The sequence below is a fragment of the Ambystoma mexicanum genome, chromosome 4q (genome assembly GCF_040938575.1).
Source record: "Ambystoma mexicanum isolate Mex_15411 chromosome 4q, UKY_AmexF1_1, whole genome shotgun sequence".
Lineage (NCBI taxonomy): Eukaryota > Metazoa > Chordata > Amphibia > Caudata > Ambystomatidae > Ambystoma > Ambystoma mexicanum.
Genome location: NC_090928.1, coordinates 66,187,076 through 66,213,441, shown reverse-complemented (window position 1 = coordinate 66,213,441; position 26,366 = coordinate 66,187,076). Strand labels below are relative to the sequence as shown.

Sequence of the window (26,366 nt, the reverse complement as noted above, 5' to 3'; positions counted from 1 at the left end):
ACCTGGCCTGGTTAAGAAGTCTGTTACCAAGGAAATTGTTCTCAAGGAAGTGTGAGCATGAGTGAGCGATTATACCCTGTTTGGTGGGACCCAGATCCTGAGAGACCCCGAGCCCAGACAACAGGATAACTGGGCAGTGTAAAACAGCAGATCCTGGAAAGCATGGACCAGAGAGGGTCCAGTTAAAAATGTGACGACAAAGCATGCAGAAAAGTAGCCCTGTTGAAAGATAACGTTGGAGCAGCTTCAGAGAGTAGAGTAGTACTGGGCTTGGCAAAGAGAGCAAATTATCAGGGAAAAGAGTATCAGCTTGGTGACAGTAACAAGGGGTACCCTTTGGGAAGAGAAGCAGTGTAGCAGAGAGTTTAAAGGAAAGGTTGCTTTGAAATAGTGAAATGTAATGTGGGGAAGAAGAGAAAAACAAGGAAGAAAAGAGCTTTGTCCAAAAAGAGGGTGAGAGATTGCCTGCGAGAAGAGTGATGGCGGCACCAGCTTGGAGGGAGAGTCAAAGGATACCATCTGGTAAGAGTGCGACAGGGCAAAACAAAAGATAGTCCTGAAAAATGCATGGGAAACAGAGGAGATTACTTGAAAACAGAGTGAGAATTATACAAAACATGGAGGGAGAATTAAGGGATAACATCTGGAAGAGGAAAATGGTAGAACACAGGCTATGGTGGCAACAAAGGAGGAAGGTAGCAATAAGAATAGGGCCTGCTTCTTCATCATGCCCCACAAGAACTAGACCTACCGACAAGCGAGACCCTGAGAGAAGGCAGAGAAAGTCAAAAGGTCTGGAAAGCAAATAAGATACCTCTCTGCCCGACAGCTGTGTCGCACAGAGATTTATTAAATACAAGATAGCAATTAAAAGTATTTTGGGGATACCCTTATAGCAGTGACAAGAGGAACTTAGAATAGGCAAATGTGCTTAGTGATTGATAATTAAAACCCTAGATCGCTTCACCATAATAAGGCTTCTCTCCAGCAATTTGGCATCCTCTCGATGGCATAGACATGCCAAATTGAAACGTCAAAAGATAATCCTTTGTGATTGGTCTTTGCTACAGTCAAAGTAATTCAAATCTATTACTTAAATTTACCTGGGATGTGAGGGGTAACAAGATTCCTTGGGAACACGGAGACAATTAAGCACTGTTGTCCTGCATTACATAAATAAACAGAACTCACAGCATTTAAATAAAACCAGAAATTGCAACAGATTCAACACCACAAAGTTAGTGTGCAACATTTTTTTATCTATCCTAAAGTTCGGAACCAATAGTTTTGTCACAGATCGTGCCAACATTTTAGATTTGCATTGGAGCCACAAATCAGAGAACCATAGATTAGAGTAAAAATGTGTCTCCGATGCCAACGTTGGTCAACAGTTTCAGGGGAAACTAAATTATTGCCATCTTGAATCGGAGGACAGCTTTGTTTGAACATGGAGGAGGAGGATGTGGGTTTCTGTTAATTCCTTACGCAAGCTACCTTTATTTATTTGATATATTCTGGGTGAATTCCCCACATTGAAAGTTATGGACTACCTTTAATTCCTTTATCATTTTGAACAAAATAAAATATTCAAATTGTTTCGTTTGGTTTAATTAGGGTCAAACTTCCATTAAAAGAATTCTTAGAACAATAAATATCTTCCATAGATAAATGTCCTTAGAGTAACCACAACTAAGAAGGCTGCCTTCCATGTGAGCAGTCTAATGTGTGCTGAAGCCATATGATTGCTTGAGCTGTAGGAACCACATTCAGACACCAGACTGGGTGAGGGGCCCACACTGGGTTGAAGAGCTAGGTAAAACCATCAAAATTGTGTTTCATAAAATGCTTAAAAGTAAATAAATGCCATGAGATAGAATGAATCAATCTAGATGCCCATAAAGGCCAATGAAGAATGTAATGAGCAAATTAAGTGGTTACAGCCCCTCCCATCAAACAAGTGACAAGAACAGAGCTCCTTAGCGCGATTTTGTTCCCCTGGTGGATCTTTTTCTCGTCACCTAGATTATGGTCCTTTTGTCCTATGAGATACCAAGATGGTTTTGGGTCAGTTCCTCTGGAACAAGACAAAGTTTAAAGTTTCAGCGGAGGAGCAGAGAACTCTTACCTTCCTATTGACAAAGACAGGAAGGCATATGTTCCACTAAAAGATTGACATCTGAACTAGAAATGGGCTGGACAATGCAGAGTCAAAAAAATCATTGATGAATTCTGACTGCTTTGAGCTTTATGGATGACTGGAATGGGACGAAAAGAGTCATGTCTCCAATGAAGTGGGGAGCCCGACGTCAAGGGATACAGTCCCCATGGCCAGCTGAAATGCTAACCATCTACACTTGGTGTTTGTGATGAAGTGATTGACGTTCAAAGGCCCCCCAACACTGGGAGAGCTTAGTGAACTTGTCAATACGCTACCAGTTGTGGTTGGCTTGATCAAAAAAGCTCAGGCTTCGTCTATCCTCTTCCACATTGTGACCAGGAGATGCAGTCTTTAGGTATAGTGGGTGCAGAGCCCAGTCCCAGATTTCTGCAGTCTGACTGTATAGAGGGTATTAGGTGTCCCCATGCATTTTTAAGTAGCAATTCCAAGCCTCATTGAATGTAAAAAAATAACACGCCAGTCACCACCATAGCAGTCAAAAGAACAAGTTACTTACCAACTGGTAACCTTCTTTTGACTGGATGTTCCTTCAACGCATGCCACATCTTTGACATGTAATGACCACAGCTATGCACTTCGGAAACTTTCGGCAGAGGGCGTACTGCGCCGATGGCATCGGATCCATGTCTCTCGAGGGGCCTCTATCGAGGCCGACATCACAGGATGTTATAAATACGACGCATGGCGCCCGTAGCCTCAGTTTAAGTTTTTTCCCCCAGAACGTGTGACACCAGTCTGATGCCTGCTGGACTGCACTTAGCCTTGCGGAACAGAAGCTGCAATCGCTTAGGAAATTCTCCAGAGGGGCAGGCGGGGAGGGTGAGGTGGAATGCGTTGGAGGAACATCCAGTCAAAAGAACGTTACCAGTTGGTAAGTAACTTGTTCTTCAAATGGATTGGGTCCTTCAACGCATTCTACATCTTGGACAGACTCCCAAAGCAGTACCAGTAAATGGAGGAAGGAAAATAATTTAGAGTACCCAATTAGACTGCGGAATAAAGAACCGCCTTCCCAAAGGCCATATCCTGACCATGGATTGTATCCAGGGAATAATGTTTAACAAATGTATGGATTGAAGCCCAAGTAGTAGCATCACAAATATTCCTAATAGGAACACCCCGCTGGAGGGCGGTTGAAGTAGCCACGCCCCTAGTGGAATGAGCTCTCAACCCATGAGGAGGGTCTTTACCCGCCAACCGGTAATACTCTGTAATGGTAAGGATAATCCACCTGGACAAGGTCTGTTTAGTAACAGCCTGGCCCAATCAGTGTCCAGCATATCCTACAAACAGTTGATTGTCCACTCGAACTCTGGGTATCCTAGAAATGTAAAAGCTAAGAGCTCTCCTAGGATCTAACCAATGGAGACGCTCCTCTTCCTTACCAGGATGAGGAGGAGGGTAGGAAGAGGAGGGTAGAACGATGGAAGAACCACCTTTTGACTCAAATGGCCGCCTAGCCGAAAGCAATACCTACACCACGTTATCCGGGAGGTCCCAATCCTTATACCTCAACCTTTCAAATACCAAGCGTGAAGGTTGAGTCTTGACCTCTGGATGGAGAACCTGAACCCCTCACACCCTGCCAGGCGTGAGAGCAGGTCTCTCAGTGGGGAAGACGGCGTGGAGGGCAGATGGACATTTCCCGAAGGTCCGGGTACCACACTCTCCTGGCCCAATCCGGAGCAATGAGGATCATGTGGGAACCGATCCTCCGTAACTGCTGCAACACTTGAGGAATTAAAGGGACTGGAGGAAACGCGTACAGCAGTGGGAATGACCAATCCACCATGGAGGCGTCTCCTAAGGCTCCTCTTACAGGAAATTCCCTTGAGCAGAATATCTCGCACTTCCGGTTGACACTAGTGGCGAAAAGATCCACTTGCGGGGTTCCCCAAAGGGCAAAGCTCTCCTGAAGGACTTCCTAAGCCAACTCCCACGTGTGAGAGATTGTGCTCTGTCTGCTCAGAGTGTCCACCGCCGCATTTACGTCGCTGGCCAGATGAACTGCCGAGATCGAAATGTCCTCCTGGATGGCCCAGAACCAGAGCTGCATTGCCTCTCCGCACAACGGGAGTGACCCTGCCCCCCTTTTTTTGTTGAGGTAATGCATGGTCATTGTGTTGTCCGTCATGACCAGGGCACACTTCCCCCATACCGAGGGCAGAAAAGCCGTCAGGGCGAGCCGGATGGCTCTCAACTAACAGACTGATGTGGAGTCTGGACTGTGACGGAGACCAACGACTGCTGGTGGTCAAGTTGTTGGCATGAGCGCCCCATCCTGTGAGGGAAGCGTCCGTCACTACAGTCACCTCCAGCCAGAGTTGCCAAAACGGTTCCCCTGTCATCAGGTTCCCTTTGTTCACCCACCACAGAAGGTCCTGGGAGACCGAGCGTCGGATTTGAACAGGATCCGTCATCTCGCCGGAGAACTGCGACCACTGCATCTTGAGGACCCATTGCAGGAATCTCATCCGCAGCCTGGCCTCTGGCACCAGAAAAATGCAGGAAGCCATGAGGCCGAATAACCTTAAGAATTTGAAAGTCGGGAGACTCTGGGCATGTTAAAACCTGTCCACCATCTGCACAATGTGATGAGCCCTGACTTTGGGAGGCGAACACTTCCAAGGACGTATCCAACACAGCCCCAATGTACTGGAGCTGTTGGGAAGGTTTCAGTTGCGACTTCTTGAAATTCAGGGAGAAGCCCAGCATGTGGAGTGTGCGGCAGGAGACACGGAGATGATCTAAAGCCTGCTCGGGAGCACGTGCCCGGACCAGTCAGTCCAGGTAGGGGTAGATGTGAATCCCCCCCACGCCTGAGGAACGCTGCTACCACCACCATGAGCTTGGTGAAGACCCTCGGGCGGAGGTCAATCCAAACGGCAGGACCTGAAAGTGCAAGTCGCCAGCTGCAAACCTCAGGTACTTCCTGTGCGCAGGATGAATCGGCACATGGAAGTAAGCATCCTTGAGGTCCAGAGACATCAACCAATCCAGAAGTTGAAGGGCCTGGAGGACTTGAGAGAGTGACCATCTTGAACTTGTCCTTCCGGAGGAGTTTGTTCAACCAACGCAAGTCCATAATGCGTCTCAAACCCCAGTCTTTCTTCGGGATCAAAAAAGAAGGGGAATACCATCCCTTGTTCCTCGCCGCTACAAACACCAGTTCCATAACGCCTTTCTGCAGCAGGGACAAGATTTCCTGCGCAAGGAGCGGATCCGGAAGCTTCAAAGAGAGTTTCCCTGGTGAATTGTCATGAGGTCACTGAAGGAAGGGAAGACAGTAGCCGTGGGCTATGGTATCCAACACCCACGCATCTGAAGTAATGGCCCGCCATTCTTCGAGATGCTGAAACAGTCTGCCCCCAACCGGCGAACCATGGGACATGGCCACATGACTGTTTGGAAGCAGCTGTGGCAGTGCCTGAAGGCAAAGAGGCAGCTTCCATGAGCGGCTCTGGTACCACGATTTCCCCACCCACCACGGTTACCTTTCCTCCTGCCCCTTTGACTGGCAGCCCCTCTGATACTACCAAAGGAGGAGTAGTACCGAAAGGAACCTCCCCTCCATTGCTGTCCCCTAGGACGAAAAGGCAGAGGTTGATGCACCGCAGCGCTCAAAGACTTCAACGCAGCTTTTCAGGTCTGCAACATATCAGGGCTCTCATCAGCCTTGCTGCCAAATAAATGTGTGCCATCAAAGGGCATGTTGAGAAGTCGGGCCTACACATCCGGAGTGAACCCCAACTTCCACAACCACGCAAATCTGCGTATCACGGTGCTCGCAGCCATGGATCGGCTAACACTGTCGGCCGTATTCAAACCCGACTGAAGGGATTCACGCATGGCATCCTTGCCATCTTGCACGAGAGCAAGGAAACCATCCCTTTCTTCCCCCTCGGGAATACGCTCAGCCGCCAAGGAAACAATTCCACAGTGTGTGTGAAAACCTTGCCAAGGCACACGTGGAGTTGGCCGATATCAAAGCCATGCTCCCAGCAGAAAATACCTTCCGGGCCCAACCGTCGAAGCGCTCGTCATCCCTATCCGGAGGGATGGTAGGGTACGCCGCCTGCCTCGAGGTGGCCGTAGCCGCCTGAACCACCAAACTCTCATGAGTGGGATGAGTCGACAAATAGCTGGGGTCGCTAATGGAAGGGCGGTATTTCTCTGTTAGATTTTTATTCACAGCCGGAAGAGATTCCGGGGACTACCAAGCAGCTGCCACCCTTTTCTACAAGGTAGAATGAAATGGCAAAACAGGGTCAGAGGACGGACCTTTAGCCAAGATGTCCATCAGATCATCCTGCAAAAAGTCTTCTGGAGGACTAGACCAGCCCAGATACTCTGACACTCGTGCCATGAGTCTCCTATAAGAAGACTCTGCATGATTCCCCAGGCTCAGGTCTACCAAACTCCACTTCCGGGGAAGTATCCTGTCCACTTGCATCATGGAGGGTCTGCCTCAACTCCTCCAACTGACTGTTCACAGAAAAAAATTGGATCATCATCCTCATCAAGGTCACCAGGTTCCTCAACCTCAGACCTTTCCTCCTCTTCAAAAATATCATCCAGAGGGGGTTGAAACCCAGGTCTGGGGACAGAAGAGGGCCTGGAGGCCAAAACCGGGCTCACCGACTTCAATGTAGCCTTCCTTGGAGGATCCATAAAGTCCAGGTACTCGAACGGCAAATTGAGAAAAAATTCCCGAAGGCACTGATAGCACCGAAGGCTTCGACATTGAGAGTGTCGACAACCTTGATGTTGGGATCACCGAAGGCTTTGGCATTGAAACAGGTGCCGACGGCGCCGTGGGCTAATACGATGGCAAAGCGCCGACGTCCGGACGGGGACAGCACCGAACGAGTTGACGCCGGCCACGAGCCCTCAATAGGTTGCTGCGGTATCGCTGGGGATGAGGACCGAGACCTAGAGACACGTCTCTTGCGACCTTTCGATTCCTTGTCCATTCGGGACCTCGACGGCTCCTGATGAGTGTCGCGAACCCGTGCGAGCCATGGAACGAGACCGATCCTGGCCGGCTTTGTCAGAAGGCGCGACAGGACCTGTGTCCTGAGATTGAAAAATCACCATCATGGATTTTCGAAACACCACCCATTCCTCTGGAGTCGAGGATTTTGCAGGGCATGAAACCTTCCTCGAGGCACCATCCTCCGAGGAGGACGGGGAAGGCGACCGTTGACGGCACTTCCTAGAGTGACGAGACGAGTAAGATGAGTGGAGGGAACCACTCCGGGACAGAGATCCCCGGGAATCCTTCCGACACGGTGAGTAACCCCTCGAGTCATCGGTGGAAACCCCTTGGACTTGGAAGTGCAGGACTTAACAGGCTTAGAGCCCCTACCTACCTGGAGCTTCCCCTCCCGCAAAGGCCTTGGCAGTCAGTGACTGGCATTTCGAGCAGTCAGTGTTGTGCGACTCACCCAGCCACCACAAACCAATGCAGTGGGGGACGGTCAGGGACATCTTAAGACTTGCAGTCCTGGAAGGTCTTGAATCTGGACCGCGGCGTCTGAGGGGTTGAAGAGAAAGACCACTTCAATGAAGAAAACACACGAGGCGGACTGAGTCTCACAAAGTAAACACGCTTGCGTAAAAAACGGAACTGAGGCTACGGGCGCCGTGCATACAATTTATAACATCCTGTGACGTCGTCCTCGACGGAGGCCCTTGAGGGACATGGCCAAGACGCCATCGACGCAGGACGCCCTACGCCGAAAAAGTTTCCGAAGTGCACAGCTGTGGACATTACATATCAAAGATGTGCAATGCGTTGGAGGACACAATCCATTCAAAAGTGCCCTATTGTGCCCCTGCTATGGGTATCTAGACCTTTGGCCTTTGTGGGCAGGGGAATGGAAAACAGAACGAAAGGAGAAGGAGGATGGAAAGGAAGCATTGTTAAACATGGAAGATGTGTAAAAGTAATAGAGGGGATTTAAGGGAGGGGTGGATATTGAGATAGTTTGCCTTCCTGTAGCATCATTTAAGAGGCCTCAAAGCATACTGCTCATCGATGAAATGGTTAATGCATAATACTCCTAAGAATAAATGTATAAACCGGGAGGGCAGTCTCCAGAACTTTAAATGAGTACTGAAATGTGTTGCATGATAGCTTGAGCTGTGCACTAGCGCACCCCATCCTTGTCAGCTAGGTGTTCAGATATCCTGCACCAGACAGAAAAATCTGCGATTGCCCAGCAAACATTTAAAGTGACAGAGCCCAGAGTGGACAGTGTACAAAGGTGAATGTGGCAGACACAAAGGGGTAAAAAGAATAGGGAGTGTGGATTGTCCCTCACTGAACCATAACGTGCATGGCCATGTGCTGGGGTGAAGGTGTGATTGGGATGGAATGGAGAACTGTGCCATGAGAAAGCACCAAAATCCATCAAATATGTAAAAATTGCCTTTCTACAGTGTTGAAGCTAGTTCCCAAAGCAATGCAATGACATTTTGGCCATGTGAGGCTCACCTTGAATACAGTAATTTCCAAATAATTTAAAATGTTATTAAAACTGTGGCGAGTTTTAGGAAGAATGTAGAAACTTGAACCATGTCTCATTGTATATAACTTGATTTGGCGCATGCAAACATGTACTGCATAGATATTCAGACTCTAGTTGGCATTTTGAACCCCGCCCCCTTCACATTCTTCCCCATGTCAGACTTGCACAATTTATGCGAATTACCTCTGCCCCAAACACATGAAGTGAATTCTGCATCAAATTACCTTTAATAACACAGTGTGACTGCTCTGTATGGAGGAAGTTGAGTTTTTATTTTATCTCTTTATTAATTCTACAAACTTCACTAGATAACACTTTTAAAGGTTTAACTCCTCATCAGCATACTTTGCTGATAGGAAGGGCTAATTTACGGCCTTTCAAAGATCATCTTATAGGGTGTTGGGGACTATTTAGTGTGAGTTATGTTACTCTGCTTTTGTGCACACTTAGAATTTCCCTGAAACACTTTTCGAATGTCAAATACTGGCCCCAGAAATCATGAAGAGAAAGACGGCCTGGGGCTCCAGTTAGTTGTTTTGTAAGCATTCTCCTTAAAACCAGGTACCATGAAGACAAGGATCCAAGAAGGTAGTACCCACAGTAGTCAAAGTAAGCAATGTCCACAAAGTGCATCACCTTGAAGGAGATTTGAGTCGCGCGATGACCAATGGGGAGACGTCAGATTTAAATTGGAACAAAACTTTGCTGCCTAACTAACCAAAAGCTGATACCATGAACTAGCCAGAAGACTCTGCTCTTCATACTCAGTCTGGCCAAAGGTACCAACAGGCAGGGGAGCAGGACACTAGCAGTCCAAGAGCTTCTGGAACCACCATGTAATCTGAGCCCTGGCAAAGAAATGGAGAACTGCAACATCTCAAATAATTCCGGCTTGCAGAAAATCTCAGAGGCATCCAATAAACAAAATACTTCAGGCTTGGGAGTAGGTTTAGATTTTTTCTTGTTGATGGAAATAAAAGAAGGGCCATTAGAGAAGCGAGGATCACGTCAGTCACAGCAGCCCAGATGAGCCAGCTATTGAGATATTGCTGAATGAATGCTCCACCATTACGGGAACTTCAACTTGGTTAAGACCCTTGGGCTGCATGGAGAACCATGGGTTCACTGTGCCTTCCCTGCTAGAGATAAAATAAGAAATGTGTGGAGGACACGTTGGAATGTGTAAGTGCCCTTAAGCTCTACTCAAGAAAACCATCCCTTTGGCACAAGGCTGACCAGATTTGGACAGGCATGATCCTGAATCAGTCTATGGGGATGTAGAAATGGGGGGCAGAGAGAGGGGAAGACGTGCGGCACCATGTACAGGACAGGCTGGTGAGGAGACTGGAGTAGAAATTAAGACCTCTCTTTAGAATAGTACTTCCGCAAATGCCCCCAATGGGGCATTTGACTGACTTTTTTGACTCTCTTTAAAAAGACACAGAACCCACTGGATTAAAGGCTTTGGAAGACAGTAGGGCTACCAGCATACCACGAAAACTACAGAAAGGGCCCATGGATCAGATCGGATTTATTCCAGCCTGCCAGAATTACCAGTGACTCCAACCTGCAGGGAGTCGTAGACCACAGAGAAGAATGTCCCTTGGACGTATTCCCCCTCCCACCCAATAAAGGAAGGGAAGTAATAATGAAGTCTTTTGTTGTGGTGTGCTGCATCCATCATGACGCACTCACAGCAGTCAGACTGCCTGCTACAGCAGTCATGAAACCCTCAAACGTCTACAAGTCCTTAATCCTTCCTGCTGTCTAGACATGAAGCTAGACTGCAATGGATTTAGGAGACCTAATCAACACTGCTAAAGATTTGGCAATTTTAGTTGAAGTTCTTTTTTGAGTGGAACAGTTCTTGACTACAAAATGTGAGGCTCAGGACACCGGTCAATCTCCAAATACTTTGGCCTGCAACGTCGATGAATCCCACCCAGGCCAGTCAATGGTAAAGGATCATGGGAGTTGTAAGCCAAAACCCCAGGACAGCAACCAATGGCCCGGGTCCAGGTTCTTGTCTTCCACATCAAGTGTACATTTAGTGGCCCTGAACCTTGCAACTCAGTGCACAGCTAAACCCCCCCCCCCCCCGCCACCCAAGGAAAAGGCCTCTTAGCTTTAATCTCTACACGAGCTTCACTCGTTTACTGCAATGGTGCAACAGAATAAGTCATGGTGGCAGTAGATGTGGGGTATCACACAGGTTCTCTGTCGTGTAGATCAGAGGTTGAAGTAATGCACAATCCCAGAGGAAAGTGGATTTGTCCTGGACCAGTCCACACATGTCACAAAGCATCCACTGCTCTTTGTGGGAAGGAGCGCTTGAATGGATGACTCCCAGACCCTGAAAGAAAGGAGCCAATTAATGCTGCAAAGGCATAGTTGAGGCAGAATATGCCAACGTACTATCTGTTCACAACTTTTTATCAGGCTTCATCTGTCATTGTAGCACCGTCGCTTCATGTATCTTATTTAAGTGTATTTTCTTTTTTATTACATCTTCATATGCAGTTTTTTTGAATGATTCACATTTCAATTTATTAACATTTCATGGTTATCATTACGCTACACAATTCTTTTTTTCCAAAACTCCAATGTGGAACGACAATGGTGTTCAACACATGGTAGCACCATTTCCTGCTACCACTCAAATTTTAATTAAAATCTTCACTCACGCACTCAATGCAACAGTTCACACTCATTCCAACTTTTCATTCCATACCCAACATGTTTCATTCCTGCACACTACAACTTCAAACACAGTACAGCCTGGAAATTCATCAGGGGTACACCATTGGTCAATTCCACTTCGACATAACAGTTTGTGTGTACTGTACTAACATCTTAATTCTAGTACAAACAAAACAAAAACAAAAAATGTGTTTTCCTTTTTCCCGCTCTGTCTTCGTTCTTTGTCGTTTCTTTTCCTACTCCCGAATCTACAATACCAAGAGAAAGGGAATTTTAATCACCCTCTACAACCACCTATTTCGGTGTATGGCATCGCAATTTAATTCACAACAGAAACACATATCCTCCGGTTTTAACAATGCATCGTCACTTCATGACCTCTCATTCGCTCACCTATTTTCAAAATACTATAACCGCCAGATTTTCTCTCAGGCGCTTCTCATCATATTTATTGTCTACAGTTTTTTTCTTTCTAGGGGATGTCTACTCCCAATGGGCGACACCTCATTTTATGCAAGAGTTTCAAACTTATGTTGTTAAGTCTGTACGTTTTACAATGTCAACTGTGTTCAAATTAAAGCTTCATTAACAGTAGCTCTATTTCCCTGCATGAAAACTCCCTTCACACCTTCTCTTTCATTAGGCTTCACTCGTGTGCTGCAGGGTATACCCAATTACTCAAACAGTAGCTGCCCTATCTATTACGGTGTCTCGTTGGTAAATCACTCTTTCAAGCTACTTCTGTGTAACATGCTAAAATACAGCCTCTTTCCTGCTCACTCCGGAGCAGCTTGTAGTTGCATTTTTTGATTTTACACTGGTGATGTTGGACCACGGACTTCCTGGGTCCGTCATAGATTACTGTCACCGTTCCATCTTTTGCACATCCACTCACGCCTTAATACAATGAGCGGAAAGGACCTTGTGTAAAGTGTCCCATTCTTATTGGATGACTTTGACTTTAGTGTTTTCGCGGCAGCCCCCGGTTCCTTAAAAAAGTAATTCATACTAGTGCTAGAGGATTACTTGCAGCTGTTATCTAAATTCCCAGCTACTCCCTATGCATCTCATCTGTACTTTGTCACGCTGGCCAACTTAGAGTGATGTTATATTTCGTTTTAAAGCTGGCATTCATATGCTTACCTTCAGTGTATCTTGCAGTAGAACACAGGGGAATCTCAAAACATGCGTTCCCAAAGCCCGAGCAACTTTCCTTAGTTTCACCCTCTCATTCCATAAAGGTTTGCTTTCTACACCGCTGTGTCTGCAACAAAGTAAAAATCACTCGCATCTCTTTACTCTGGTTTCTCCCCTCCTTTTTAGCCCTAAAGTGTCCTGGCTAGCCCTCTTACCTTTTCACTTGACCAGCGTTCATGCAGGTGTGCTGATATACGTCCTCTAACACGTCCTTTCTGCTAATACCCCAGGTCATTTCCAACACCTTATACTGACCAGAGAGACGGTCCTTTCCTCAATACCTCACCGGTGAACATGCGGGTACTTATAGTTCAAAAAACACATTGCTTAGTGATGAATGTATTCTTTAGAGGAAAAACCCCCGAGTTAAAATGAGGTACTTGTACTTATAATTAACGCATTGCAATTTGTGATGTGCGTTTGAATTTACTGGAACAAGCCCAGGTTCCAGACCTATATTTGTATTGTTATTGTTCCCGTTGCTTCAACACTGGCTGCCATGACGCAATATGGGATTTGAAGGGGGAAATCTCATTCAGGTTCAAAACATATCCTGATGTGTGTGACGGTTATTCCTCCGAACGTTCATTGAGTCCCCTGCTCACGCTCTGGGTCATAAAAATGATTTCACTTTATTTAGCCAAGAGTTTTCTTTTACTCATATTTACTTCTCCTCCCGTTTGGTTAATCCTCATTTTCACCTTTCTTTCTGTTTTTCCAACATATAGTTTCCCACAGGGACACCATATCCCATAGACAACCATAGTCGAATTACAGTTTGTTAAAGTTTGCTGTAGCTATGGTCGCTTGAGGCCTACGTCCACTTCCGTACTCCTTTTTGTCTGTTTGCAACAGGCACATTGTCCACACGGGAAATGTCCCATCGCGCTGGGCATCCCCCATCTTTAGGTCAATGTTTGTTGCGCCTTATGTTTTTGTACCACACTGTTCCTCATAATTTCATATTGTACACTTTTACTCTGTTTGTATGCTATCAGTGGCCTCTCCAATGGTCGTTTCCCTTTTCCCACGATTCGGTCTAGATGCGACGCAATGCTAATGTTCACCATTCTATCTATATGTGACACAATGCTAATCTTCACACCTCTATCTCAATGTGGCACTATAGATGTGATTCAAGGCAACATTAACAATTCTCTGAGTGTGACGCAAGCTAATATTCACAGTTCTATCTCAAAGTGACGCAGGTCAATATTCACAGTTCTATCTGAAAGGGCCACAGGCTAATATTAACAGTTCGATCTCAAGTGGTTAATGATTGCTATTGTGACTAGGTCTACAACTTTCTCACATACAATCTTGCTAGATCAGTAGATCAGATGCTGTTTATAAGTCCTTAAGTGGAAAGGGGAAGGGTGAAGAGCTCTGTAAGCGTAAAGGACTTCCAGATGACTGCCAGGCAACCTCTGGTTATCACTTTCGAGCCGATGTGCTGAAGCCTGTGGGGATTAGTACACCATGCATGTGTTGTGGTGAACTCTGTGTGGTGCAGGGTGTGCAATGTGTCTGCCATGGAAGTTTGTGGTGGTGCATTGTGCTACTGGGGTATACAGTGTTAATAATGAAAAATACACAACGACAAAACATTTTCAGTGAAACCCAAATTATGAAAAGAATGAACATTTTAATAATAGTATTTGTGGGGGTGGGGTAAGGGATAAAAAAGGGAGGGGAGCTTGGGGTGGAGGTTAGTAAAGCAGGAGAAACGGTGGGAATTGCTAGTAATAAGTGAGAAATGGATTAAGTGTGGGCAAGAGGAAAGTATTTATGCACAAGGTGTGAAGTGCATAATGTGTGGTGCACATCGTGCTGAGCAAATGTTTGGTGTGAACAGGGTCATGGCACCACTGATCCAAACAGGATTTAACAGGAGTAAGCCTCGTCTTCTCTGCCCTTTGATTTGGACCCTCAGGTGAAGGACATGGTTGGGAGTAAGACGAGAGTTGGAAATATTCAAAAAGTGCAGGAACTGGGTGAGGGAGGCGAGACTAGATCATGTAAGCTACCTTTGTGACCTCTGAGCAATGGGCAGATCAATGTACATTTTGGTTGTGCATCGTGGCTACCAGTGTCAGTTTTCAGAAGTATGTACTTCTTAATTACAGCCAAAGGATTTGTAATTTCCTACCATGGTTCTTGTTTATTTTCTTGCTGTCTTTACTGAAATTAAAATTTCAAAAGCCTGGGGACGCGGATGCTACAGCAGGGCTTGCGCCCTATCCAAGCAATAGCAGGGTTTTTTTTTCTGCAGCGCTGCTGCTGGTATGTTTCCAATAGTGGGTTGACCTTTATATGGCTACAAGACTGAGTTTTCTCCACAGACGAGGCTTTGAGTTTTGGCTGGAACCCCTGCCATTTTCTCCCATGAGTTTTCGCAAGTCCAAATAAGGTATCTTGTCGGCCCCACCAGTGTGTCCAATTCCTTCAAGGAAAAGTGCTCTTCGATTTCTAACTCCAACTAAAATGGGCAAATCCTTCTGCCCCTCCACAGGATATTAGTTGACATCTTTTTTTCCTTTAAGTACAGTAATTGTACATTTCTCAAGAGAAAGAGATGTCTCCTGCTCACCCCTTCAGGGTGTCTCAACTTCTTACAGGTGCCAGGGGTTTTGGGTTGTGAGAAACCGGAGGGTATTCTCACTCCTAGACCCCCCCCTCCTCCCCCCTTCCGTTTGATCCTCTGCAAAGGTAGCCAGGGAAAGTCCATTGCCATTGGATCCCGACACTGGGGGCAGAGAAGAGGCGAGGGAATGACCTGGGTGGTGGGTTTTTGAGGGTTGGGAGTGGAATGACATCAGGCGATGCATGGAACCCCCCCCCCCCCCCCAACTCCTTTTCCTAGTGATTAACAACCTAACCCTTCCCCAATCTTTGTGTTCTTTTAAGTCAGCTCCCCTCAATTCACCATATAGGAAACCCAACAGTACTGGAAGAGGCAACTGAAAATAATGAACACGATATACTCTCACCACTCTAGTACTGAGACTAAGAAGAGGCAACAGAGTAATGACCACCACACCCTTTCACCACTTTGGTACTGGAACAACGAAGATGCCGGCAAGGTGGCGTGAAGGTCAGGCATGTCCTAATCATGGTCAGGCAGGGCAAATTGACAGAGCACACCTGCAACATGTTAGCGGGTTGCAGATGTATAAAAGGAGGAGGAAAAACCAACACAAAGAGCAGCAGCAGAGCGGTCTGGGTAATCAGCAGGGAATCTTGTTGGAAGAGAGGCGAGCTGCTGGAGGGAACTACTGTGGGAAGGTCAGTAGTACACAGCACACCGAGATGCTGGGGACTGCAAGGAGGGTGGTCTGAGACAGCCTGACATGGGAGCAGGAGCTCCGTGGAGCAGACTGGTGGTGGATAAAGGAGTCTGGTGGAAAGGCTGCCCCTTTCCCTTTCAAAGTGCTCGTTGGCGAGCAGCTGGGCAGAAGTTGGAACCCTGGCAGCAGAAGCTGCAGTTTGAATGCTTTGCGTTGCAAGGACAGCTACTCGGGAGGTGGCGAGTTTCTATGAAATAAGAAACCCGGTCCGCGAAGAGTCAGTGAAATAATATGTATCTAGTAGCGGAGTGGTCGCCTGCATTAGAAGAGCATGTTTTTGAAGGTCTCTGTTCCTAGACTTTTCCCATTGTTGAACGTTAAAGCACAAGAAATACTTTGTATCAGAATGGTCAAGTTTCTTAAAGCAGAACGGTTTTGAAAGTCTGAGTATTGGAAGTTCTTTTAAAGTGAAAAGCATAAATATTCTATAGAGGGCTGAATGAAAGCAAGATTGTAAGCCACACCAATGCCCAAACACCAAATTCAATACAAACTTTATAATTAAACAGAAAAAACTGAACTTGGCAGTGAATGGAATTGTGCAATCATTCAAAACCACTGAATGCTGAATTTCTGAAGCAACTGAACTTTCAAGTCAAGTTAAACCGCTGCATGTTGTGAAGTTAATTGGATGGAATCTTGGAGTTAACCTTATTGTATGAAAAAGGAAGTGAACATTCAGGGGCCAAAGTGAACAGCCAAGGCCCTTTCGTTGGTGCGTTTTGAATTATGATGCAATACAAGTCTTGGGGAAGAGAACCCTGAGACTACATGAAATAACTGTTGTCTTTGAGGACGCAACCTCAAGGCTCTTTTCTTTTCTGCTTTGAACTGACACACTTGGAATTTGGGGAAGGGAACTCCTAAGATTGTTTCAAAACCATATAATCATTAACTTGGAAAAGATATTTTGAGACTTTTGTGGAACTGTTTTATACTCTGGGAAAGGAGCTGAAAGAAAGCTGCAAGAAGCTCAGACCTCTTTGGTGAACACTTTCTTTTGACTTTTTACATCCCTACACATTGGTTTGTTGTAATTGTGAGGGCAACAATAGGTTTTGGACACAGACACACTTAAGTTAAACTCTTCGAATCAGAGTTTCCTTAGTTTTATTCAGGTAGGGAAATCCCACCTTAGCATCAGGCAAATTAGGTCTTTGACCATCCTGAAATTAAAGTTAATAAATATTCTTTTTTTTTTCCACTTGATATCGCTTGTCTGTTATACTTCATAATAACTTCACAGGGTCCACAATGGGCCTGCATATTCTACTTGAGGATCTGATTTGCTCTGGTTTCACAGCCTCGGAGAGTCTTGGGTTATCAGCCCAGATTATTATCATAGATAAACCTATAACGTACTGGGTCTTTGTTTCTTTCAGGCTCCTAGTAACCTCGTTTAAGGTCAAAGCTTCCATTCACCCTTTTTGGGTACTTCATTTCTCTTCTGGTAACCCCCTTCTAGGGTTTGTGACCATCTCCCTCTCTTTATGTAAACTCTCCAGTTCTTGCTTTTTCTTAATCCCTGGAATTACAATTGTGTTTGCTCCCTTTTGGCCCATCTCTTGATCTCAAGTCTCTGGTATCCCTCCCATTCCTCCCTCTCTCCCATCCCTCCCATTCCTCCCCTCCCTCCCTGCCTGCCTGCCTGCCTCCCTAGCCTTTCGTTACTCTCCTCGACTTTGCGTTGATATCATTCCCTTTTGGAACACTTTGGAGCTCAGCCACCCTCCTCCCTTTCCTCAGTGTGAACCGCAAACCTGTGTATCTGCGGTGTTCGTTGGGAAAGGCGGATCGCGTCGGAACCGCTCTTCCCGAGTCAGCAGTTCACTGCTGTTCCTTCTCAGGTGCTGCATCGGTGGCGGTTAGGTCTCCCTCCACTGGAGACCTCATTGCTTGGTACCCCCAGCCCTCCTGTGGTCAGCAACATTCGACAGGGTCTCCGCTTATGTATGGGTAGTGGTCCTGCCTCCAGGTTCTTCGGGCTGCGCCTCCGCAGCTTAGGCTCCGGTTGGACGCAGCGTTGCTCGGGCTGGCCCGCCCCCAGCTACAGTTAAGCTATCCAGGTAAGTGTCTCAGCATTTTAAGGCCCCTGCCTGTGACGAGAGCGCCCACACCATTGGTCCTCGGGGTCAGCAGCACAACCAAGCACAGGTAAAGGTTCCACTACTTATCAGTCCCCATATAAACTGAAAACACTTGGGACATTGCTACCAAGCGAGATGTGTAGATTTGTAAACTGGGAAGTCCTCATCCCCTAAAGGGGTAGGGGGGGGTGTCAAACCCAGTGAGATCCTGCTTGTCCTGTCCCCCAAGAAATGTTTTGCATAGCAGGGGCTCACCTCCCAGGTTTCAAAGAGGGTAACCTTCCCCTTTGGGGAGAAGGGAGGAATTCCTTGAATTTGTCACATTCCCCAAAGATTCAGAGCGTCAATGATCATCCATTCCACATTAGCATCGACTTATCTTAAAACTAATCTATATTTTAAAATATGTAAATCCCACACGATGGTGACCTCAGAAGGGCTGTTTTCAATTCTGAAAATTAATTGTCCCCAAAAAACTCCTCACCCACATTATTAAAATATTAACTTAACCACTGTCACAATCCAGTTTGCTTATTTCCATTGTCAAACAGGCTAGATGTTAAATAAGAAGGCTCTCTCAACTGGACAGTGTTTTCAGATTTGGTGCTTTCTCCCTGCACACTAAAACTAAGTTCCAACACAAAATATGCATACCAACTAAGCCAAACAAACATGGGCTTTGAACTAGCCCTCAAAACAGACATCACATGTCGTAATACTACACCAATACCACCACTACTAAACCACACTTCAAGGCAGTGCATCCAGGCAGCACAAGCACATGAGGATCCCCTTTGGAAGCAAATGTCATATTGCTCGTGATACACACCTTAAACTTAACCCACATGCAGAGCTCAGGGTACTTCTGTTCTGCACACACCAACAGAACAGTAACGTCATCTTGCATTTTCCGTCTCTTCCCAAGAACCACACCTCACTCTCAGATCATGTAGTGGGGGTGTGGAATGCGAGATCAGTATTAGTAAGCTAAGTAAAAGGTTCTGTTGGCTACTGTAGAAGTTTTTGTAAATAGCTTCTTCTCGAGATGCAACTACCCCTTTCAGAACACAGCATTTGATGGCCTGCACGAGAGGAATTCACTGACCACTGCAAAAGTGATGTGTTCAGGAGTGAACTACAATTTTTGGAGGACAACCATTATTCCTATGTAGTGGGTAGGCAAACAGCTGGAAGAGAATTGACAATGTGGCAGAGGGCATTCTGATATGCTCACCAATCCCCTTGCCTCTGCACCCTTAATTTGCCTTGTGGCAGCAATCAGTGTTCAATCCTGCACAAAACAGTTTGACCCACGTTATTTACATGTGTGTTGGAAAAATCAAACAATGAAACGGATGTCCATGTAGAACTGTTAGCGACTGATGGTTGTTTTTCTGTGCGCAACCTTGGCAGCAATCTGGATCTCAGCTCAGTTAATCGAGTGCTTCAGGATTTGTCATTTGCTCATGCCAGTATTGTCTTGCTGACATTCAGCAAGATCAGAACACATGCATGTTAAAGGATGTGTCAAGTACATTGGCCAAAAAGGACGGATGGTTTTGCAAAAGCATTCCATAGTTCATCACCAAATCTCCACACCACAGACTGAATTATGGAAACCTAGACACACACAGAATACATGATATTCAATCAGACAATCCTCAATGCCAGGAGACCACTGTATACCATCCAGTATAAATGCATTTTACATAATATAATGGGCATGTTAAAAGGAGATGTGTTGGATAAATATATTACTACGGTGACAGTTTAAGTTCTCATTACATTGAGGAAAGGAACTTTAATTTTTATGAAGCAAGACCCTTTGACGGCTCCAAATATTTGCTACGAAGAAAGACCGATTCAACTTAGAACATAATTGTAGTTAAAAGTTTATATCATAAAAGACTCAAAAGAAACCGTTCCCAATAGATCACAGCAAAGAAAGAAAATATGCCTGTGTAACTGCTCTCAGAAAATATACCGGAGTTAAAGGCCTAATGTAAGTCATTCAATTGTGTTATGATGCACTTCAATTGTTACTTCATTTTCGAGCAGATATGAAATGTTAGCACTCTAAAGACAGTTTGAAAGAAAGTCAATTCTTTGCAGGTATGGTAAGAAAAACGTTAAATCTTGTACCTCGAACAATCAGTTGAGCAAAATTCGACACTCCAGACCCTCTTTCAGACTGTGTCACACAGCGATACAAATCCTGGTCGGGCGGGCTCACTTCACGCAACCTAAAGGAAGCTGCAAATCTCCTGTGGTTGATGTTCTTGGTCTGAGCCACAGGGATGTCCTCCCCATTTCGTCTCTGTGCAGAAATAAGATCGACCATGATAAGAATTACTGCAACCATGAGAAATGAACTCTTTGTATTTACTAAATAAGGTATAACTTTATTCTGCTTCGTTTCTAGTCATTATGCACATTTTGCAATTCCAGCCCAAAGCAACAACACCTGATCAGAGGGCTGAAAAAGCAGCTTTGACGATAATACTTAAAGCAAGGGACATTGGTGACTGCTGGTACTTGTGAGTTCCAGTGATAGAAACTTGAAACACTTGTGTATGGGCGCGTTATAAATGCCATATCATAGCAAAGCAGACACAGCCACCAACCTCTCTAGCTTTTTTTAAACTGGCCAGCCATCCACAGAATGATACAACCACTCGTATGGGGGGAGTCAAACGCATACAAAAACATTTGTCACATTTTAGAAGTTACTGTTAATCTGCATGTAAAAATGTGCTATAACTGAAAACACAAAAGATTAATGAGTAGCACATTTTACAGAAATTCTACAGAAAACTATTTTCAACACCTTTCTCCTAATCCCCACCCTCGGACCCCTCGACTCACGCTTGAGTTTGCAGATATGACCGTTTACTCATTTTGCTTAAGGGGAAAATAATATGAATACTACAACGCAAATAGTTAGAATAATCCTACTTGTATATTGCAGGGAAATAAATTAACTCCGACATGGTGGGTAAACCTTTTTCCACATTCATTCCAGCAGTGTTTATTACCATAGCAGATGTACTTGAATGACAAAACCAGCTTCCCTTCAGAAGTTTTGGGGATTCCTTTAAAGTCTGCTTTTGTAATCCAAGACCAATCATGTAAAACCACAGGAGTGCCTTTACTACTGGATAGCACCAGAAAAGTGTAAAGGAGGGCCATACTTGTGTACTCGGTATATGCTAGCAGCACCTATAAACCACGTTTATACTGCAGTACAGACAATAGGGAGTTGGGATGCAAGTAAGGTCACAGCTTACACGTGGTTGACATTTTACCCTCTCACTGACTGTTGTGAAGAATCTAGGAAATTCATCCCCTCACCCCAAGGGGGAGCCACCCTCTTGGAAATTGGATGGTGGGCCTGCTACACAATACCCTCACCAGGCGAAAGAGCAAGCAAGATCCTACTGGGGGTGATCCCTGCCCACCCTTTTGGGGACAAGGACTGCACAAGTAGGCAATTAATTGCACCTCCCCTCACTAAGTCATATTAGTTAGTTGTATGTGAACTGAACACAATCATATACAAGTCCCCTTTAAAGTGGATGGCCTCGTTTCGGAACTGTATTTGTTGCCAAATGTGTCTGAAAACCAGGACCAATGGAATCTTCCTTTCCATTCCAGGGAGGGGCCTAAATACGCCTGGACAACAGAATGGGAGAGAATCAGCCAGAGCACAAGAAACGCCAGCCTGTGCAGCTGACAGTCTCACTCACAGGAGGAGCTGAACAGTAGAGGGACAGCAAGTCGGTCTAGTGGATCACAAGGCAGCCAGCAGAATGCTGACACTTCGACTAAGGTGGAAATCCTGACAAGCCTTGGGCCGCTGAGCGAGGAAGCAAACCCTAACGACAAGAGATGAACCGGCGTTGTCTTTCTCCAATGTAGAGGGGAAGAACAGAAGCATGGAAGCCGACAGTAGTCCAGAGCCAGGTCGAGAACCTGGGCTATGCTGGCCAGTCCCAAGCTCGAGAAAAGATAAGCTGCGCCAGACGAGTAGCGGGTGGAAGGCAGTATGGGCACAATTGTGAAAATCTGAATACCCCATTGGTGAAGGGTAGGGGACCAGCAGAGCCAGAACTGACCAAGAAAATCATGATAGAGAAACCCATAGCCCACCCTGGGCTGAGAAACTGAACATCCCAGCAGGGGGGGATGAGAGAAGTAATCACAAAGTTGGGCTAAGCAGGCCCGTAGGCTACCCAAAACTGCTTGTCGAGTTATTCGACCAAGTATAAAGAGAAATTATAAGTAACTCACCGTAGTAGTAACTAACGTACTCCTAGTCCATAGTCCCCTATCCTCCATACTGTATGGCCGTCCCTCGCTAGGGACTGAGACAACCTTTTTCACCAGAAAAAAACATCTTCCCTGTAAAATTTAGAAGCGCGGCCCTGGGCACATGCGCTCCCTTGACTCCACCCACCAGCACCACTCATCGGTCCCCACTGACGCGCCAACAATATTACCATTGCCTAATGACACCAGTTATATTAGGGGGAGGATGGTGGGACGTATGGAGGAAAGGGGACTATGGACTAGGAGTACAGTAGTCACTACGGTGAGTACCTTAATTACTCCTACGTCCCATCCCCTTTCCACCATACTGTATGGGTGATTACAACTGAATGTAGCCTAGGGTGGAGAGGTGACCCCCTTAAGAAAACAAGTTCCTTAATACTGCCCGTCCGAAAGCTGCATCTGAACTAGAGCCGGCATCCAGACAGTAGTGCTTGCAGAAGGCCGAAGGAGTGGCGACGTGGCCAACCTGCTGATGACCTGCCACAGAAGGCGTCTCTGGAACGCGACTGCTGTGGCCTTGTCTCTGACAGCGAGTGAAGTGGCTTGTGCTGCCGAAACCATCCACCTTGCTATGGAGGCCTTAGAAGCCGGATACCCTGGCCTGGACCCCCCCCCCCCGAAGGTGGAGAGCCTCAGATTAGCAGAAGCTCGTGGTTCTATCAAGGTAGAATTTTAGAGAGCGCCTAATATCTAAACAGTGTAGGACCCTCTAAGCATCATCCTTAGGGTCCGCAAAAAATTGGATAACACCGTCTCCTCATTTATGTGGAATAAAGAGACTACTTTAGGCAGGAACGCGGGATGCGCTTTGAAGACCACCTTGTCCCTATGAAATGTAGGGTAAAGCGCGGAAGCCACAAGAGCTTGGATCTCGCTGACCCGGCACGCAGATGTAAGACCCACCAAGAGGGCTGTCTTAATAGTGACCAGCCTGATGTCGACAGACGCCATTGGCTCAAAGGTTTTATTCGCCAAGGTGCCCAACACTATGTTGAGGTCCCACACAGGGTGTGGCTTCTTGATAGGCGAGTGGAGCCTGTAGAGGCCTGCCAAATGTCTTAACCACTGGGTTGGAGGAAGAGAACTTCCACGTCCAAGTTCCGGTAGGCTCCGAAGGCCGCCAAATAGGTGCGGCAGTTGTCTATTTGCACCCCCTGAGTGGGTGAGCTTAGCAGAGGACAGCACGTCGTCCAACGTGCAAGTAAGAGGATCAACCTCCTTAAACTCAGCCCAGTGGCAAAACCTAGACCACTTGCTTTTGTACTGGCTCCTCGTAGCATCGCTCCTAGCACCCTGTATGATGTCTTGGTTAGCCCGCGAAAGACACAGATACTTTAATGTGACCTATTCAGGAACCACACTGCAAGGGCTAACTTTTGCAGGGCGGGGTGGATGACACTGCCCCCTTGCTGTGATAGTAGATGAGCTGGGCCCAAAGGAAGGTGAATCGGCGGCTGGTCCAACAGGCTTAGCAGCTCCGACAACCATGGTCTCACTAGCCACCACAGAGGCATCAGAATGATACTGTGGTGTAGGAACTCCCTTATCTTGCAGATCACCTCGTGTGCCAGGAGAGAGGGAGGAAATCCATATGCATTCATGCTGTTCCACTGTAACTAACGAGTCGCCGAGGGAGCGTAGGCCCTGTCCTTGCCAGGACGCGAACGGAGGGCACTTCCTGTTGTATCAGTTGGCAAAGAGATCCACCTGGGGGTGCCCCCATCTGCTGAAGAGCCCCTGAAGGACCTGATTGTTCAAATGCCATCTGTAATTGTCCAGCCCAATCTGCTGAGCATGTCTGCCTCCCGGTTGGACTCCCCCGGGAGGTGGATTGCCTCAAGTGAATCTTTTTCTCGAGAGCCCACTCCCAAATGGGGACTGGCAGGCTGCATAAGGGATGGGACCTGGTCCCACCCTGCTTGTTGATGTAACACATGCTGGTGCAGTTGTCCGTTTGAATGAGGATCATCTTGCCACTGCTAAGCGGCAGGAAGGCATTGAGAGTGAGCCAGATCACCTTCAGCTCTAGCCAATTGATATGGGCCTCCTGTTCCTGAAAAGACCAAACTCCATGGATGCTGTGGTTGTCCGGGGTAGCCCCAAAGTCATAAGGAAGATTCTGTGGTGATGGTAAACTGTGATGCTGATTGCCAGTAGGGTCAGCCTATCCTCAAGTTGCAGTCCGTGCTCCACCAGACAAGGTGCTGGTGGAGAAAAGGAAGAATGACTAGTTCCACCTGGGAACCCTGGTCCTGACTCCATAAGGTTGCAAAGTGCAGCTGTATGTAATCTTCTCATTTTGAGCCTCATGTATGGCACCACCAGTAGACATGCCACCATGATACTGAAGAGGTGCTGGTACCACCATGCTGAGGTCACCGCTCTGCTGAGAAAATGCCTTGTGGCCCTCTTGATGGCCGTGATCTTGTCCTCTGAGGGAAACACTCTCTGAGCTGGTATCCCAGATGAGGCCCAGGAATGTTAGACTGCGTAGGCCCCAGCTGTGACTTCTTGAGATTGGTGGAAAATCCCAATTCGTGTAGCGTATTCATGGAGGAGACATGCTCGACCGCTTCCGGGGATCTCACCCTGACGAACCAATCGTCTAGGTATGGATAGACATGGTGACCTTGGGCCCTGAGAAGGGCTGCCACTGCATTCATAAGCATGGTAAAGACCCTGTGGGCCGAATTGAGTCCAAAGGGTAGAACCTTTTATTAGAAATGGAAGCTCATGATCCTGAACCTCAGAAAGGACCGATGAGGCTGCCAAATAGGGACGAGTAAGTATGCGTCCTTCAGATTCAGGGAGCACACCCAGTCTCCCTTGCACAGTGTATCCGCAATAAGCACTGGTGTAACCATCTTGAACTTTTGAAGTGGGAGGGAGATGTTCAGGGTGGAAAGGTCCAGGTATTCTAAAGCATAGTCTTCGTTGTCTTCTTCCTCAGGAGCCACCTCCAGTTGTCTGTCCAAGGAAGACAAGGTCCTTGAGTCTTTGGACAAATTCTGTTATGCAATATCAGGACTGCATCTGCTGCAAGCCAATGCTGATGCCCTTTTAGCCACGACTAACCAGAAGCTGTGGCAGGAGCTCTGGTTCCTGCCGGACCTCAGTTTGGAGAGGCATGCCTCCAAGACCAGTCCGGCAGATGCCCAGGCCATTGTGCAGGACCTCATGGAGTCTACGGTCTCTCACATCGACACAGCCACCAGGTGACTGTGCCAGAGTGTCGAGATGAGCAAGACAGTGTGCAGGCATGCCACAAAACTTCTTTCATTCGTCAACCGATGAGAAGCAAACCTCCACTCAAACCACCAAGTCCTTGGCCATCCTGACAAAGCCAGGGCAGAAGTCCTTCCCCTCAGTCTGGGGGCAGGACCAAATTCAAACCCTGCTCATTCACCGGCTTCAAGGGTTTTCAGGACTGCAGGATGCAGAGGCCGGACCGGTCACCCAGCGGCAAATGAGGGAAGCAGCAGAGGACATTGCATGGGTTTTTCCACTCTCCTCCTCTGCCCCTGCCTCGGACGCCAAGAAAGTGACGTCACATTCGTGGGCCGGCTGGCTCTTTCCTAGGACTGCTGGAAGCATTTTTTCAAGTGTCCCTGGTATCCTTTCTATGGTCTCCACGGGCTTCAGTCTTACTGTTCCTTTGCCATCCTCTCCTCCTCTACGTCAAAAAGGGTGCCCGGCCATTCTATGGGAGATCTTTCTATTTTGGGATTCAGGCTGTTGAACCGGTTCCTCATACAAGGACTCTTGTTTCTACTGCAGCATGTCTGCGGTACCCAAAAGCAACCAGGCTGGCCTGAGGGGAGTCCAGGATCTGTCTATGCCTCTCGAATGCTTCAAGATGATTACTCCTGCGCACATAGTGGACTCTCTGTAGGAGACTGGAAGTGTTGTGTAGTCCTCAAGGATTCATACCTTCATGTCCGCTTTTACCAGGTGCCTCTAAAGTTTCTGTGGTTCACAATTATGTTGTACC

General features: G+C 46.8%; 1 protein-coding gene across 18 annotated transcripts in view; it reads right to left on the bottom strand.

Moving 5' to 3' along the window:
• PTPRK (protein tyrosine phosphatase receptor type K) overlaps positions 1-26,366 on the bottom strand; it is a 1,571,968-nt gene that overhangs the window by 970,435 nt on the left and 575,167 nt on the right. For all 18 annotated transcript variants that reach the window (XM_069607477.1, XM_069607481.1, XM_069607480.1 and 15 more), the window contains one exon: positions 20,186-20,360. In XM_069607477.1, coding sequence (XP_069463578.1) covers positions 20,186-20,360 — 175 coding nt within the window. The remainder of the gene's footprint in view (positions 1-20,185; positions 20,361-26,366) is intronic.